Source organism: Miniopterus natalensis, chromosome 3 (genome assembly GCF_054644295.1).
Source record: "Miniopterus natalensis isolate mMinNat1 chromosome 3, mMinNat1.hap1, whole genome shotgun sequence".
NCBI lineage: Eukaryota > Metazoa > Chordata > Mammalia > Chiroptera > Miniopteridae > Miniopterus > Miniopterus natalensis.
The window spans coordinates 29,857,026-29,874,776 of record NC_142083.1 but is presented as its reverse complement, the minus strand read 5'-3'; the positions used below and the strand labels follow the sequence as shown (position 1 = coordinate 29,874,776).

General features: G+C 38.6%; 1 protein-coding gene across 1 annotated transcript in view; it reads left to right on the top strand.

Annotated features, from left to right (window-relative positions):
• The window catches only part of DEPDC1B (DEP domain containing 1B), a 54,622-nt gene extending 47,193 nt beyond the window's left edge, over positions 1-7,429 (top strand). The window contains exons 9-11 of the mRNA XM_016198737.2: positions 1,321-1,497; positions 5,417-5,602; positions 6,796-7,429. Coding sequence (XP_016054223.1) covers positions 1,321-1,497; positions 5,417-5,602; positions 6,796-6,957 — 525 coding nt within the window. The 3' untranslated portion in view covers positions 6,958-7,429. The remainder of the gene's footprint in view (positions 1-1,320; positions 1,498-5,416; positions 5,603-6,795) is intronic.
• Positions 7,430-17,751: the final 10,322 nt, after the last annotated feature.

Below are 17,751 nucleotides of genomic sequence, written 5' to 3'. Positions count from 1 at the left end.
AGTGAGGGAAGAGTAAGATGCGGGGTTGGACGTGACAGCTGGAGCAAGAGAACCTGCGCCTCCATGAGGGAGGCTTTTTCTTAAAATATGCTCAACTTTGCTGAAAACTGAGGAATTTTGAATATTACTTTGTTATGTCAGCGTGTGTTTTACAGTAGGGTTTATGTTTAGAATTGCTTATTAGCTAAATTTCTTAATTTCTCTCTAAGTCTTGGAGTCAAATTGATGCTTCGTTGGTATGTGCATGTTATTTCCATGTCCTGGTGAACCCCTGTGTACCCCTGGGGGCCCCCTGGCCCAGTTTGAGAAGTGCGGAGTAAGATCAGAAGAGTACTCAGTGCCCTGTGGAGTGATTCTTGACCCTTTTTGTGTGGTTGGGTAGGGAGGCTGGTGGACCTTTCTGAAAAGCTGAAGAAGAGTTGGCACTTATTCCCCAGGAGAATGCATGTGTGAAATTTTGCATACATTTCAAGGCATTCGTGGGGTTCCTGGGGTCCGTTGTCTCCCTGTAAAGAATCTCAGTCCACATAAATATGAGTGAAGATGAAGCATCACTGCAGTGCTGAGAAAGTGACATCTTAGTAAACAGAATTGCATGCTTATAGGCTTTGAAATAAGATTGTCAGCAATAACATTAATAAGAAAGGAAAAAGAAAATCCATCCAAAGGATAGCAATAAGGATGGAGTAGTTACTGTGAATTCTGTGGCAGCAGCTGCTATAGTATTTTTTGTATTTCTGCTTACTCTAAAGACTCACATCACTTAATGCACTTCTTGTAAATTCTCACAGTTTTCTTCAAAGGTCACTGTCAAATGTACATTCAAAACCCTAGAGAAAAATAAGTTAACTAGGAAAATGTGTAATGGTTGAGGCACACAAACTGTGCTAGTATATTAAAAAAAAATCAATAATGAAATTAGGATATTATCAGACTAAATGGCTATAAAGTACACCAAACTTAGAAGTGCTACATGATCAGGGTCATGGTGGTAATGTTAATTTTTGGAATTTGTTTAAATATATATTTAAAACCATCTGTGGAAGGGTTTTAAAAGCTTTTAGACAAGCATCTCTGCCAAGTCTCTGTGAGATGAGGTGCACATTCTGCTCATGCTGATTAATAAGAAAATCAGCCCATCTGAGATGACTTGTGTGGCCAGGGGCCAGGTAGGATGTGCACCCTGTGCTATGGGCCATCTCTCACTGACTAGTCACACTTGCTTTTTGCAAATTAAATTGGACTCAATTCAGAGTAAGAAAAAAAAATCATTGGTATTTATTTTAAAATCCCCCCACCTTTTTTCTTTTTCTTTTTTAGATGATTCAGACATTTTCCCATTGCATCTTGTGCTCCAGGGATGAAGTGGACTTGGATGATTTATTAGCTGCTAGGTTGGTGACGTTTCTAATGGACAATTACCAAGAGATTCTGAAAGTCCCTTTGTCCTTGCAGACCTCCATTGAGGAGCGTGTGGCTCACCTACGAAGAGTGCAGGTAAAGGAAGGGATATTACGAAACCCTACGAAATTGTTCCCAGAAAGTCATGTAAGCATGGTAGACTTCTTGGGACTTTTTGTTATGAGGATTAAGTGAATTAATACGTACAAGGTGCTTACAACAAGGTTTGGCACGTAGTAAGCACTGTAAGTCTGTTATCACTGAAAATTTGTGCATTGTCTACTTGGTTGTGTTATGTCAATCAAAACTGCATACTTTTTAAAAAAATCCTCACCCAAGGATATTTTTTCCATTGAGTTTTAGATGGAGTGGAAGGGAGGGAGGAGGGGGAGAGAGAGAAAGAGAAACATTGATGTGAGCAAGACCCATTGATTGGTTGTCTCCTACATACATGCACCCCAGCTGGGGGTGGGGATCGAATATGCAACCGAGGTACATTCCCTTGACCCTTTGAGCATACCTGCCAGGACCAAGACTATATACTTTTGATGGCAAATTCCTTAAATGAATTTGTTCAGAGTCTACATATACTTCCAGATGGAAGTGATTTATATGAAATACATGCCTTGATTCTTAACAGCCCTGCAACCTAGATACTATTAATATTTGTATTTTATGGATGAGAAAGCTGTAGCACAGAGAACGTAAGTGATTTGTCCAAGGTCGCAGAGCCAGGATTCAAACTGATGAGATCAGTCTCCAGAATCAGTGCTTCTAACTGCCTGCCATACTGGCGCACTGTAGCACGTGGCGTGGTAGAAGAACAGGAGCCATGAGACCTGGGTCAGACTCCTGGGTCCCTTCCTTGGTTGTGTGGCTCTGGGCAAGTCCCTTACACTCTCCAGATTTTAGTTTCTGGAATTGTTAAAGTGGCCCATACGTTCTGTATAACATGGTTGTGAAGCATTTCACAGTATACTACTAAACTGCGGATTACTGTAAAACCCCTTGCACAAATGCCTGATATATGGCAGTTACTCTTTGGAAGGGAGTGTTATTATCATAGTTGTTATTGTTATGTTAAACGATGCAAAATGTAATATATTACTATTATGTGTACCCCAAAGTGGGGTTTGTATGTCAGCCTGTGGGAGCAGAAACTTTGGTAAGAAATCTTTTGGCAGAAATTCTGCTTGGTTCCTTCTGAATGATTTGACTGACCTCTTTTTCACTTAAGCACTTTTTGAGGTTCCTCAGTGAAGGCCCAGTGAACTGCTACCTTCCAACGTATTATAAAAGTAAATAACTGTTGAATTGTTTCCAGTGAGCAATTTAAAAGTTAAGATAAAAGTTTTCTTCTGTTTTGATGTTAACCTAATACCTTGAAGGAATTTGGAAGATAAAGAAAATACATACCAAAAAAATATATCCAAGTAACACCAAAGGTTCTGTCAGTATTACAGTCTTTCAGATATTTTGCTGTTATCTTTCCCCTCCCCTCCCCTCCCCTCCCCTCCCCTCCCCTCCCCTCCCCTCCCCTCCCCTCCCCTCCCCTCCCCTCCCCTCCCCTCCCCTCCCCTCCCCTCCCCTCCCCTCCCCTCCCCTCCCCTGTTCTCCCCTCCCCTCCCCTGTTCTCCCCTCCCCTGTTCTCCCCTCCCCTCCCCTGTTCTCCCCTCCCTTCCCCTGTCCTCCCCTGTCCTCCCCTGTCCTCCCCTCCCCTCCCCTTTCTTTCTTTTTCATAACTTATTTTCTCCTATCTTAACAATACAAGAAGAAAATTTTCCTACATCATTAAAATTATTCTTGATTGACACTGGAGCAACCAAGAACACAGACTCGAGCTCAATGGTGTTTGAATTCCTGCCATGCCTGTTATTAGCTGGCTGACCTTGGTTCTGCCATGTAATATATGTTTGCTTCAGCATCTGCCCCAACATCTCTCTCTATCTGTAAAATGAGATAATGATAGTTAATACCTACTTCCTAGGGTTGTTTTGAGGATTGAATGGCTTAAGATGTCAAGTGCTTAGAAGAATGTTTATCACATAGTAACTTCTCAGTTGGTAGCTTTGTCATCACTGTTGATACATTACCACACTATGTCATTATTATTGATAACATAGTATTCCATAATATGGTTTACCATAATTTATTTCAGTGATTTACTTTGGTTGATATTTAGATTGTTTCCATTTTTTTAATGTTGTGAGCAATGTAACAGTAAACATTTCTATAGCTAGATTTATTATTTTTTTTGGATTGATCCGTGATTATTTTCTAAGAATAAATTCTAGGAGCAGCATTGCATGGTCAAAGGCCATGAGTAGATTTTAAGTGTTGGTTGCATGTTGCCAAATTTCCCTTTAGAATGAGCATTCCAATTTTTATTCCCATTAGTGGTATAAGAGTGTTCATTTCTTTACACCCTTGTCTACTTTGGGTGTTATTAAAATATATACCTTTGCCATTTCATAGGTGAAAAGTGTAATCTTACTGCTATTTTAGTTTAATCTTTTAATCTCCCTGCCTCCACTAGATATTTTTCAGATTTTAAAAAAAAGAAAGAAAAGAGATCTTTTGCTGTATTTCTGTAAGGAAAAGTGATCGCGAGAACTGTGTTGCTCTGGTACTTGCTAAGTTCGTGTATTCACGTAGCACAGGCATGTGCTGCAGCAACTTACACCTGTGAGCCCTTTTCTGTCAGTTGAAGATCAGGCAGCTGAGCTATGATGATTAATTTACCTGTGATGGCACTGAATACAATCAGTAACTACTCAATTGTCCAATAACCCTCTCTCTTAGAATTATTCAGTAGACTTGCCAAAGAGCGGTTTGTTTTAGCACTAAGCTCCTATAGACCTCTGTTCTCGCACATAGACTACTTAGCCGCTACGTGATAACACATTTAGGGCAGTGCTTCTCTGAAAATGAACAGTGTTATTTGGACTGTTTTGGTGAATTGTTTCGGGGCAGTTTCGGGCTGACCTTGGGATAGATCAGTTGTGCAGTAGGCATTGTTTTTTACACCAGCCTTCTACCAACTTTATTTGCAACCCCTCCCTTCCTCTTGTGCCCTTTAATCATAGTTATCTGGTGTTTTTCTCGTGTCCTAGGCTCTGGCTGTCCCCTTTATTCTGGCCCTTTTCTGCTTTTTCTGGCCTTCAAATAAAAAAGGAAATATCCTATGTATACCTCTTCCCCTATGGTTCTGGTCTGTCTCTCTTAGGTTGTCTCTAACTGATCTGGTAAACTGATATTGAGGCATGGAACGTACTTAATGTAATATTCTTCTTGGCAACACTTATTTTTAACTGTGGCTTCTGGAAAAAAATCTTAAGCCAAAGAAGTGAATGCAATAGTTGTAGTTTTATCCACAGCAGAAGAACAGTAGATGCTGTATTTTTGAGAAGATGACGCTCTTGGACTCTGAAGTTGAATATTTTTAACGGATGCTCATTTATTCACAGGTTTGGTATCATCTTTCCTCTTAATTCTCCCTTCTCCCTTTGCCCTGTGCAGTGTCTGCACATTCCTTGTTTTCACTGATTCTCACCATCACATGTTTGGAGATGGTTGTAGGACTTCTCTACATGACAGCTGAGCTAAGGCGTGCCTCGCCCATCCCCCAGGGAGGGAGGACCAGACTCTTCAGATGGGAGAAGAAACCTGGATACTTCACTGTGTGTGTTCAACATCATTTTTTGTTTTGAATCGTTTTGTAGCTAACATGTTCAGTTGATGTTTTAATTTCAGACCTTATTAATTAAGAGGACATTTTATTAAAATGGCTCTTGGGTTTAAAAAGGTAAAAATCTCATTTAAAACTGTGTCTTTAAGTGATTTTTTTTTAAGTTCTTGAAACACTTTAACTTTTTAATATGGAGTTTTCCCCAGTTAAATTGAGGAGTGACATGGCATTCCTAGTGGGAGATATGCTGTGCTTGATCTGAACAAAATTTCTGTAATTTATTTGAAAATACACTTTTTTCTTTCTTTATGAATCCTTTTGCTTCAGATAAAATACCCAGGCGCTGACATGGATATCACTCTATCTGCTCCATCGTTTTGTCGCCAAATTAGTCCAGAGGAATTTGAATACCAGAGAGCATATGGCTCTCAGGAACCTCTGGCAGCTCTGTTGGAGGAAGTCATAACAGATGCCAAGCTCTCCAGGAAAGAGAAGAAGAAAAAGCTGAAGCAGGTACAGAGGCTGTTCTCTAGTCATTTCTCTCCCTCCCTATTGTTCTTACGTGGTTTTAATTCTCTATTGCGATAGGTTTCATCGGGATCCCATCTTCTGAGAGAGCAGTGCTGAAAGCACATTGTTTAGCTCATGCATTCCAGAAGCCTCACTGATTTGCATGGTTGTTTCCCACATGCTCATTCTCCAGTGTAGATCCTTTGCCATTACTGAACTCTTCATGTGTTCTCTAATATTCATCTTTTATTTTGATATGTGGCATATGATAGGAGTTAGTGGAGCAATTACTTTATATTTAGAGATGCTAATAAATGACAGATTTCTTTGAAAGGCAAATCAGGATGGATTTACATATATAGAATGTCTAGAAATTAAAAGACTTTGGTTCTAATAGCCTTATCAAATTGGTTTCTTGCCTCGGGCGTCACTAAGTTTTTAATTCCTATTAGACAACATGGCTTAGGGTTTCAGACAATAGTTTTCAACTCAAAATAGGTTTACTATGACCGTTCTTAAAATGTTGATCCAAGGTTAAATGAATGGTTTTTATTTTTAAAGACTGAATCCTGCATAGCTTGATTACTGAACACACCGTACATACAGGATCATACACAGCACCAGAGCTCTAGATTCCCGCTCAGATTTTTCTCAGTAACTTTGGAGAAGAGTTCAGTGGTGAGGAGCAAAGGAGAAACATGTTGCTTCCCTGTAAGCTTTTCACAATATAATATATACTAGAATGCTTTCCATTTGGGCAGAAGCAGGGGCCGCTGATGCAGGGAAATGGTGAAATGCAGTTGGATCAAAATTTTCTTTAATTGTTTAGAACATGTTATTTTCAAGTCAGAGCTACTTGTGAATATTTTTAAAGTAAGGTTTATTTACAGTTAGCACTGGGGGACATTTTAAGAAATGTGACTTAAATGAGAAGTTTATTTGAAGATTGAAACAAATTAAAGATGAATTAGATACACAGAAAGTGGAATCAAATGATTTAACATAAATAAATGCATTGTGTTGAAGTAAATTTGTGATCTGTTTTCTTTGCTCTCTTTTCTGATAGAAAACAATAAACATTAAAACAAAACAAAAACAGGAAAGTATGGGATCAGGAACTCATTTAAAAATTAGATTGCCCAATTTTATTGGCTTTCATCTGTTTTTTGGACTCATTGTGGATCTTTTCTTTTTAGTTTCAAAAATCCTATCCTGATGTCTACCAAGAACGATTTCCCACTCCAGAAAGTGAAGCACTCCTGTTTCCTGAAAAACCAAAACCAAAACCACAGCTGCTAATGTGGGCACTAAGAAATCCTTTCCAACCATTTCAAAGAACTAGAAGTTTTCGGATGTAATACTTCACAGCCGGTGGAGAGCTCTGATGTTGTTTTGAGTAGAAGAGTGGTTAGAGAGTATGGTGGTGGAAGAAAGAAGAGCAGAAAATACAGACTACTGAAATATAAATATGATCTGACTTAAAAAATGTCGAGCCATTATCAGTATTTTTCTAAAACTCAGTGCTATTTTTAAAGTGTACAAATCAGTTAAACATTTTGAAATAAATATATAGTCATAATGTTAACATGTTTATAATTATTAGAAAATTTAAGGGTATTTTTATTTGTTGTTTTCATGGTGTTTATGAAATAATTGTGTGTACATCCTAGTTACTGATGTCTCTGCTATAACCAAGTCTTAGGAATAGTGTATGTACTTGAATAAGAGACACTGGGTACCGTGACTGTGATGCTATTGACTTAATAGTCAGTTATGATATATCCTGTGTAAATTCTGTTTTTCATTGTTGCATAAAGATTCTTAAATGTCCTGTGTTATCATGTCTGTGTCTTTTATTGCAGGTTTGTTGGATGCTATTACAGATTTTACTGAAGCTGGTTCTGTTATAAGATATATACTTGTTGATGTTTACCTATAAGCGGAACAGTTTTTCTTCTGACTGCGGTGGTGTAATTTCAGTCTTGACTAGAGATGGAAAACTGAACAGGATACAATCTTTTATTCCCTTTACACATGTGATTCTAAGTCAAATCTTTGTTGTTTCATGAAAACCACAAATGGGTTAAGCAAAATGAGACTACCTTTATAAATATATTTCCCCCAACTTCCTCATTCTTTTGAAAGTAAATAGGATCTAAATAAATACTGTTGTTTTGTATAAAAATATTATACATGGTTTTTTGGCATTTATTTAAGTATCTTCAAATGCTTAACATCATTGCCTTGGCTGTATATTAGTCATTTATTTCTATGATAAAATAAGAAGTGAGATTTGAGCTTTTGTACCAGCTTCAGGAGGGTACTTTGTCCATTTCTTTTGCTTACTTTGTGCTTTTGCAGATAGTGGTACCCTTGGATTATGGAGTATCTGGAAGGCTTCTGAGAGCAACTACCCAAAAAGTTAGAGCAACACTCGCTAATGGGATGCTCTGCTCTTTGTTCTGATTTTTCCTTGCACCTGAGATCTGCCCCTGTTCTTTTGTAGCAGAATGCCTCCAATAATTGACTCAGATTTTCTTACTTAAAAATAGATAAAAGTATCTGTACTGGTTTGGGTACCACCTTACTTTGCAAATAGATAAAGTAATGAGAGTTTTTTAGTATTTCAGAATTTATTTTCAAACCTTGGAATTCTGTTTAGAGCAAAGAATAAGTCTACTGTTTACTCAATTTGCTCTCCACAGTAGAGGTTACTTTCCAGAGTCTCCTTTCCTATTGCTTATCTTTGGAAATATATGTTAGTTTTCCTTTTCTTCTTCTTAATGTTACTTTTCTTTAAGTATAATATACTTATGGAGAGAGTGAAATTGCTGAGTGGATAATAGCAATTGTTCAAAGTGGTTGTACCCGTGCACACTCCCGTCAGCAGCATGAGTGCCTTTGCTCAGCATCCTCAGCAAGACCTGCTGGTATATGATGGTCTCATTATGGTTTTACTTTGCATTATTAATATGGTTAAAGACTATTTCCAAATATATATAATATATATTTAAGTATTTTTATTGATATTTAGAGAGAGAGGGAGAGAGAGAAACACCCATGTGAGAGCAGAACATTGATCGGCTGCCTCCTGCACTCCCCCCCCCCCCCAGGGGATTGAGCCTGCAACCCTGGGCATGTACCCTGAGTGGGAATTGAACCCACAACCCTTTGGTGTATGGGATGACACCCAACCAACTGAGCCACAACGGCCGGGACTCCAAATATTTTTTTGACTTTTTCCACTTCTGTTCAAATTTTAATATCAGGTTATCAACTAAACACACACACACAAACACATACACAGTTGAGATTTTGACTTGTACTGTATTGAATTTATAAATCAATTTGAAGAGACTTGCTATCTTTACAGTATTAAGCCTTTCAGTCCATGAACATAGTTTACACCTTTATTTATTTAGAATAAATGAGAAAAATATTTAAATTTCTCTGTAAAGGTTTACAAATATTTTGTTAGATTTATTCCTAGGTATTTGATATGTTTAAAAAATGTATTAAAATTTCATATATATATAAAAGTAAAGATAATAGTACTCATCCCTAGCTTCAACAGTTATTTAACTAACAGGTGCCTTGATATTTGATTCTGTTATAAATGGGGTTATTTTACAATTTCAGTTTTCTGTTTGTTGCTTATATAGTGTGTGTATACATGTTTTGTGTACTGATTTTTGTACCCAACAACCTTGCTAGACTTTCCTGTTCTAAACATCTAGTGTGATTCTTTTGAATTTTCTACATTTACTGCATATAAGCAAACAAAGACTGTTTTGGTTTTCATTTTTGTGGTTGTCAGCATCTAAAATGTCCCCAAGACCCCTGCCTCTTGGTACTTAATGCCCTTGTATAATCTCTCCTTGAGTGTGGGTTGGATTTAGTGACACACTTATAACAGATTGAATGTAGTAAAAGTGATGGTGTATCACCTCTGAGAATAGATTACAAAAAGGCTCTGGCTTCCCTCTTTCTTGCCCTCTCTCTCCCTGGCTGCTCTCAAGAAAGCCAGCTGATTGACTGGAGCTGCCTGTGGAGGGCCCATCAGGCAAGGATCTGATGTCTCTTCCCAGTAGCCAGTGAAGATATATGAGGCCTGCCAACTGCTGCATGAGTGATCCTGTAGGTGGATCTTCTGAGGCTTGCCAACAGCTGCATGAGTGATCTTGGCAGAATCTCCTTTAGTCGAGCCTTGAGATAAAGGCAGTGTTAGCTGACACCTTGATTGCAGCCTGTGGGAGGCCCTAAGCCAGAGGATTCAACTACGCTGTGCCTGGATTTCAGACCCACAGAAACTGAGATAATATTTGTTGTTTTAAGCCACTTAATTCTGGGGTAATTTGTTATGAAGCGATAGATACTTTATACTTTCCAATTTTTATTTCTCCCTTTGCCCCCCCTTCCCACCTTTATTTTTTTTATCATTATGAAATGTCACTCCATCACTTATTTATAGATAATACGTCTTTTTTTGCAGGCTGCTTTTTAGGATGTCCTCTGTCTTCGGTTGTCTTCAGTTTACATGATAAACTTTTTAACAGTTATTCTGCTTGGGACTTGTAGGGCTTTTTAAATAAGAGGATTGAAGTCTTTCATCACCTTAAATGTTGTCATTGTCACAGTCTCTCTGCCTTTGAATAAACGTATTTTAGATCTTCTCACTCTGTCCTCTGTCTCTTACTCTCATGCAGCTGTCTTTCTGTGCTGCATTTCTTCCATTTCAGCACTTTCTTCAGGTAAGTCTAGTCTGTTAAATTGCTGTAGCCACTATTATGGAAGTTGTATCCATTCTACAGCTCAGGAAACCGAGACTTGGTGAGGTTGGGTAACTTCCCTGAGATCCCCAGCTTGTGAGTAACACACTGGGCAGCTGTAGCCAGCTCTGTCTGACTGCAGAGCCCAGGCTCCTGACTAACATGTCTTATTGTCTCCCAGTGAGCACTATTTTATGGTTTTTATGAACACTTTTTAGAGAGTTACATATAAGCTCACATGTTATTTTTTCAGCCTATACTTTCTAAAACTTGAGATCTCAGGTGGCTTTTTGATTTGCAGTGTTTTCATTGTCCTAACCCAGCTTTGCCTAATTCATTCCAAGCTTCTTTTGGTCACTTTTACAAATACCTGGTGATGATTTTTCACTGAGTTTCCCACAATTCCCCCCAAATACTTCAACAATGATGAAAGCAAAGTGTTCTTTTGGAGCTCTGTGAATGCAATCATGTATTTGTTTTATTTGTAGGTATGATTTTTAAAGTATTTATGTATAATTGCTTTTATTTTTAGGTATGACAAGTAGAAAATGCCATAGTGATTATCATTGATTTCAGAAACTACAATAAGGAACTTACCAAATGAGTGTTCTGCACGGAAAATTTGAGAATACTACAGCACATTTTTAAGGCTGAAGTACCTCGTGTGTAAGCAGAATGATGGGATTCAGCCATTCATCATTCTGACTTCTCACACATCTCCTGGATCTGCCTTCAGGGGATCCTACCCAGGGTCTAGCAAATGTAAAATACGTATGAGTCATGACAGTGTTTGTGTTATCCAGGAGCCTGATTCTGATTCTTAAATCTAGGGGAGAGTTTCTATATATTTTTATAGGAAATGTAGCTTGAAAACAGGTAGTATTTGAGAATTGCTTATGTATAAGAAGAAATTAAATATATGTTTGAAATGTCATAAAAATCTTTTATCATGATTAAGACAGGAATCAGTTAAAAAGGCTCTTTACTATATGGGTGTGGCTTTATTAAATTATATCTTTACTTTCATCCTCAAGAACAAAAACCTTCAAACATTAAAGGCCTGGAGCAAAGTGAAACTATTACCTGCTAAAATCCATGTTAAGAGGCAATTCAACTGTTTCTATCCGTCATCACAGTATTTGCCTAAATTTGAAGTACTGAATTCAAAATGAGACCGGAAATTCTAACCTTAGGGCGTTGGAATCATTCTTGGGTTTCCTTGCTTAAGACAACATAACCTGCAAAAAAGTATAAACCACAAACCTTGACAGCATCGCACATTGGGTCTTACAGGCAAACAAATTACTCTAGTGTATAAACTTTGATTATTTGCTCCTGAGTACCCCAGTGATTTGAGAGTTGGGATCTGGGGCCACATCAGTAAACAGAGAATTGACTTACTTGTATCAACTGGAAATGCATTCATTATTTCATTTTGTAGAACAAATATGCTGCCTGGGATAAGTGGAGGGTATATTCACTAATAGGGTAAGTAGTAGCTTCTAGTAACCTTAATATTCAAGCTTTCAATGTGGGGAAATAAAATGGGAACAATACAGGGAAAATAGGGTACCAGCCCAGTTTTTTTAAATGTCCCTTTTTAGTTGTTTTGTGCTTACTTGTGTTGCTATGTAAGTTTTACAATTTCCTCATGAATGTAAGATTTAATTAAAAATGTACAGTTTTTGCAAATTCCACCTTGGAGAATTGTTACGCAAATTGCTTGCTTCATTTGAGGATCTAGAATAAATTATGTTTTCCATAGCCACACCTTTTTCAAAACAAAAAAATAAAATATATAGTTGGCTAGATCTGCTCACTCTGTACTGCCTCCTTTGGGGGCTCTTCCTTCAAAACTGAGGACACTTACGGCATCCAAGGCCTTCCCTATGAGAATACGACAAAGTTATTTGTCCTTCTGGCCCCCGCAAGTCCCACACCTTGCTGTCAGCATCTCTAATTAACAGTAATAACAATGTGGTCTTGAGAATTCTAGTGAGATAAATGCAGCCTTATTTAAAAACACACACCAGAGGACTAAAGAATATTTTGCTTTCATGAGCAATAAGTAAACTATCATTGATATTTAAAATTGAAGTACTTTGATTAGTTGTAGGCTAATCCAACATGGGAATGAAAAAGGCCTTTTGCTCACTGTTTCCACTGAGAACTTGTGACCTTTTGAAGAGCCCTGGCAACAAACATTTCAGTGATCATTTACCAAGAGAGCAGAAAGGTTTGCTGCTAAAGATAGTTATGCCAGGATAAAATGCAATCCCTGGTTTTCTGAGAGCCCATGATTCCAGTCTATGTCTAGTTACTGGTACTTATACCGATATTTTAAAATCAGGTGTGTTTTAGACTTTGCTATTTAAAAAAAAGCAAAGTCAAATGGGAAAACTGTTTTGAGGATCAGAATCAATGTGGTTGAAATCAACTTCACACAAGATCTTAAATCAGACCACAATATGGGCCACAGAGGAAAATAACTGACTTCAGCCGTTTGCCTAGTAGGTTCTGTATAATTTTTTATTAAACCTGGTTTTTGTCCATCTGCAAGTTTGTCCTAAGATTCCAATCTTCAAAACGCTTTTTGATGCTTATGTACAGGGTGGTCACATCTGACTGGATAACACTGCTTCAGTATTCTAACCCTTAATCATCTGAAGCAATAATTAACATTTCAAACACAGTGACAGCATTTGTAAATTTCTTAAATTTTTCTACTTATCAAAATACCAGTATAATTAGACACAATTACTGCTTAAAGATGATGAGGGCTTTGATTTCAGAAAGTTCCTCCTACCTTTTCTCAGAGACCAATGACCTGTTAAGGCTCTAGGAGGCTTCTGGTTTAGACTTTTTGCAAGTCATGATCCATCTCACAAGGACAGATGTTCCCAGGAGGGGTTAGTCTTGAGTTGGTAATTATTGTACCATAAAGGAAAAACTAGGGATTTTATTTAAAAGTCCAGTATGTTTTATATAATTAGTCATTGTGGAAGAGTAAACTTAAAAATCAATTATTGTAACAAAAGTAACGGTAATATTTGGCTTCCCTATTATGGTTTCCTCCAAAACCTCAGGAGGCTACTGCTTGCTAAATACTCTCCAACCTGGGCTATAAGTAAAAATGAGCAATTATCTAAATGCAGCTGCCAGTGCTCTGGAATAAATGTCATATTATTAGGTTTTAAAGTGAAAAGGCCTGCAAAATTCAGTTTGAGGGAAAAAGACCCAGGTATGAAAATTTTGTGCAAATCAGCCCCTTGCCTTCGCTGCATTCTGCAATGTGGGGATAACTGCCTGTTCTCTCCTTAAAATAAATGTTTTACTCTCATTCCTGACTAAGCTAATCTTCTGCTCTCTAAACCAAGCACTTTATAATAAATGCAGAGGTGGAATTAAGATAAAACATGGATTTAGAAATAATGGCTTTGGCCTTGTTGACTTACAGTTGTCAACATGCTACAAGCAAGTCAAGCAAAGCCCAGGAAACACTGCAGGTTACTGGGATAAGTGACTTCACGGGAGGTGGACAGTGCCCTGGGAAGAGCAGTGTGTCAGCAACAGCAGAGATGCCCCTGGAGAGCTTGGGGAGCTTTCATCTCCCACACCTTAAACAAATGGGTAAGTAAGCGCTATGTACTTGCTATTCAAATGCAACCTCAAGGCAAGACTCTTGGACCCTCCCCAACCAAATTATTATCCAAGGGTCCTTCCTACTAGAATTTGTAGCACCAGTTTTGGTTAGAAATCAGACTGTTTGGATTTTAAGTTGTAGCACTACCTGCCAGTAAAGAGTTGGGCAGGTGGCCTCGATCAAGTCACAACCTGTCTGGGCTTTGGTCCCCTCCTCAGTAAAGTTAAGGGGCTGGATTTTGGAGGTCACAAAGTCCACCTCCCAGGGCCAGGAAGAGGTAAGTTGCCGAGAGTAGTGGGCCCAGTGGAGTGTGTGGGTCCTACAACAAAATATTTGATCCAAAAAGATGTCAAATGCCCCATGTTGGCCAAACTAATCCTACCTGTGGAGATGATGATCTTTGGATTAGATGGTTTGTAAGGTCACTTCCAATGCTAATGATTCCTGATTTTTTTAAAACCATTTTGCACACTTGGCCCCGTAGTACCTTGTGCTGAGTTTCCTATCTGCATCTTTCTCTGCTTCTGAGGGAAACCCTCTTGTCAGCAAGTTCAGTTCTGTATCACAGAAGAAAGCCGATCAGGGTAAGCATAGAGTCAATGCTAATGCTTCGTGGAATGCGTTTTTTCTGAAAGAAACTTGAAACTTTGGCTGTCTTAATGCGCCTAAGGCCTAGCGTAGCCTGAACTAGCCTTTGTCTGTTTATATTATTATGCCAGTTGGTTTAATCCGCAAAAGCTAACAAAGGTTTTCCTTTCTTAGTGTCAATACTTGTGTGTTATATGTCAGAGCTGTTGATAAAATACTCAAGAGTTTTTGGCAGCCCTTGAGCCAGCCTAAATCTCCAGAGCTGACCTTTAATCTCCTTGCCTATGATATGTTTATTTTTACGAACCGGTGGCTTTTTGCCTTCACTGTCTTGTTGGTTGGACCAAAACAAATAATACTTTTCATTCCTAGAGGACTTTGGACAGTGATTTCCCGTATATTTTCTGACTGAATCCTTTCAAATGCCGGTGGGCAAATAGAATAAGATGGGGAAACTGAGACTCAGAGAGGTTCCCAGTTACTCTGGCCTTTTCTCTGACGACCTGGGAGCCTTCACCCCACCAAGTCCACACTCAGAGGCAGTACAGGGGCTTGGTCCCAGCAGATCGTGGCAGAGGGGCTTACTTTTGTTTCCCTGTACCCTCCGCCGTGCCCCTTCTTTCTTAGGGGTCCTTTTCTCTTCACGCCCCACCTCCTCAGCTCTGCCCGTGTGTTTGTGGTCTTGTATGAGACGCGTCTGGGGAGCTGGCGAGACAGCCGTGCCCTCCTGGAACTGCCTCCCGCTTCAGGGCCGCCGCTGTGGTGCCGGCCTAGCCCTCGGCATAATTTATCCAGGCCGCACGACATCTCTCTCGGAGGCCGCTAGCTAGCCACACAGAGAGCCCTGTCACTCATTCATTTTAGTTTTAGAGCCTTGCTACGCGGGCTCTAGGCTGGGCAGTGATGGAGGAAGAAAGGCAGCTCGAACTCCAAGGGACCTTAGCCGCTGAGAAAACGAACATGGCCCCGTGTAACTACGGATGATGACCTTGGTGCCCCAGAACCCTTGAGAGCGCAGGGGACACGGGAGAGAAAGGCAGTTTTTCCAGGGCAGGTGGCGGGACATGGAAGGTGTCACTGAGGAACTGATGTTTAAGCTGAGCCCTGAGAGGCTGGACCAGCCTCAGCATGAAATAAGGCTCTAGTAGTGGCGGTTAGAAATGATTTCATTCCATATTGTCCAGATAATACTTATTTTAATACAGAGTCTTAAATGGCTTTAATCTAAAGGAGTGGGCAGTAAGGGGATTTCATGAACTATGACAGAGCAGGCAGGACATTATTTTAACTAAAGAATTTTATAGCATCTCTCGAACAACTGCTTCAAGGGGCTTTCTTCTAGTCTAGCTCAGTGGGTCCAGATGCAAGGGCTTTTAGGAATTCACTTTTGGATCCTTTTTAGGTTGCTGCTACATCATGGTCTCCATTTCCAAGTTCTCACAGAGCATGCCACTGTTTGTTTGTACCAATACATTTACAAAGCTTGCAAATATTGTTGGTGTTGATGAATGTTCCTTGTGCTCTATTTAAAAGAGGGATCCTTTTATTTGCCTGCTTCTATTTTTCCATCAACAGTGTGCTATTCCATGCCTCTGGGTCTGTGCTGTTTCATTTCATGACATTTAATGAATGTTAGAACTGGCTCTGCAAATGCATGGCCTTAATCTTGTTGCCTGCAGTGAGATGCTTTTAATATTTTCTCCACATGTGAACTCAGTCTTTCCCCTTAGCTTTTCTTTAATTTCCATGCGGTTAATCCCCTTCTACTGCAGGAAGCCTCGATATTTATAGATTTTCCCCTTCCACTCAATCTTCAATAATTTGCTTTTTACATTCAGTGAACACATTCATCACAATAAATGGTCTTTTCCCTATTAGTATTGACTTGCATTTATATAACCCAGGCTCCCTTTTTATATGGTTATTAATGTTCCTGGTAATTTTCAGTAGCGTGGGAAGCTGGGTATTAGAGCTGGAACAGAGCTTCAAGTCATGACTCCTGGTTTCAAGTTTATTATTAAGTCAAAACCAAGGTGATCTGTTTTTGTTTTTTCTTAACCCAATATAAAATGAAAGTGTGAAGTAAGCATCTCTCAATTATTCCTCATTTCATTAAAATATTCTTGACTTTATAGCCCTTTTACTCACCAAAAGATGCAAAACATTCCCATTACCAGTGTTGAATATTTTCATAATCAAAAGCCCAATTTTATAAACTTTTATAGCCCCTAGTAGATTTAAGTAGGGGATTGAGTTATAAGCAGTGAGTATTGGTCAAACTTAGATGCTATGGCTTTCTTCTAGCTCGATTTATTTTAAGAGTCTAGAATGATGTAGTTTTAAAATTCTTATATTCTTTTTATACTCCATTTATATTCTTTTACTACAAGGGAATGTTTTTCTATCCCTATGCACATCACCAGTCTGCAGAAGTAAGAAAGGATATAATTGGCAGGACTTGTACTGCTGTTTATATTATTTATTTTATAGCTTGTGCAGGTTTCTCAGGAAACATCTTTCAAAGGAGCACTGTGTGTTCCCGAGAGCCTCCTGACCTAGTCATTTTGCTGTAAGACAGAGTCCTCAGTAGGTAATAATGGCATTTCCATGATTCCAGTTGTATATATATGCTTTTTCATTTCATAACCAAACCACGTGGATATTGTGAAATTTCGGGAGCATTGAATATCTCAAAACCCTACATCTTTGTTACATTTTTTTGTGGTAAATTCTGTACTTTGATAATACTTCTTTTTGCTTATTCCAGAAGTTCTTGTTTCTATTTATGACTTTTTATGGTATCTCCAATATAATTTTAAATAGTTAATTTTTGTGTTTTAGGATTCAATCACCTCTACTACCATATTTCATTAACTTATGGACCTGTAAGCCTAATTTTTTCTTATTAATTATGAAGTATTCCTAGGGCCTCTGTGACTGCTGTTATGCCTGGGCTCATAAGCTATGTACTAGGCAGGCAGTAATGAGACTGATTTTAACTTGCAAATTTTAATTCCATCCTTTTAAACAGTGAGATTAAGAAATGTGAAAATCCATTCATCTTAATTAACAATGTTTCCATTGTTTAAGACATTTTTGGCACCATTTTCTTTGTCTTTGTCAGGCAGGAAAATGTCAAAACTTTATAATCA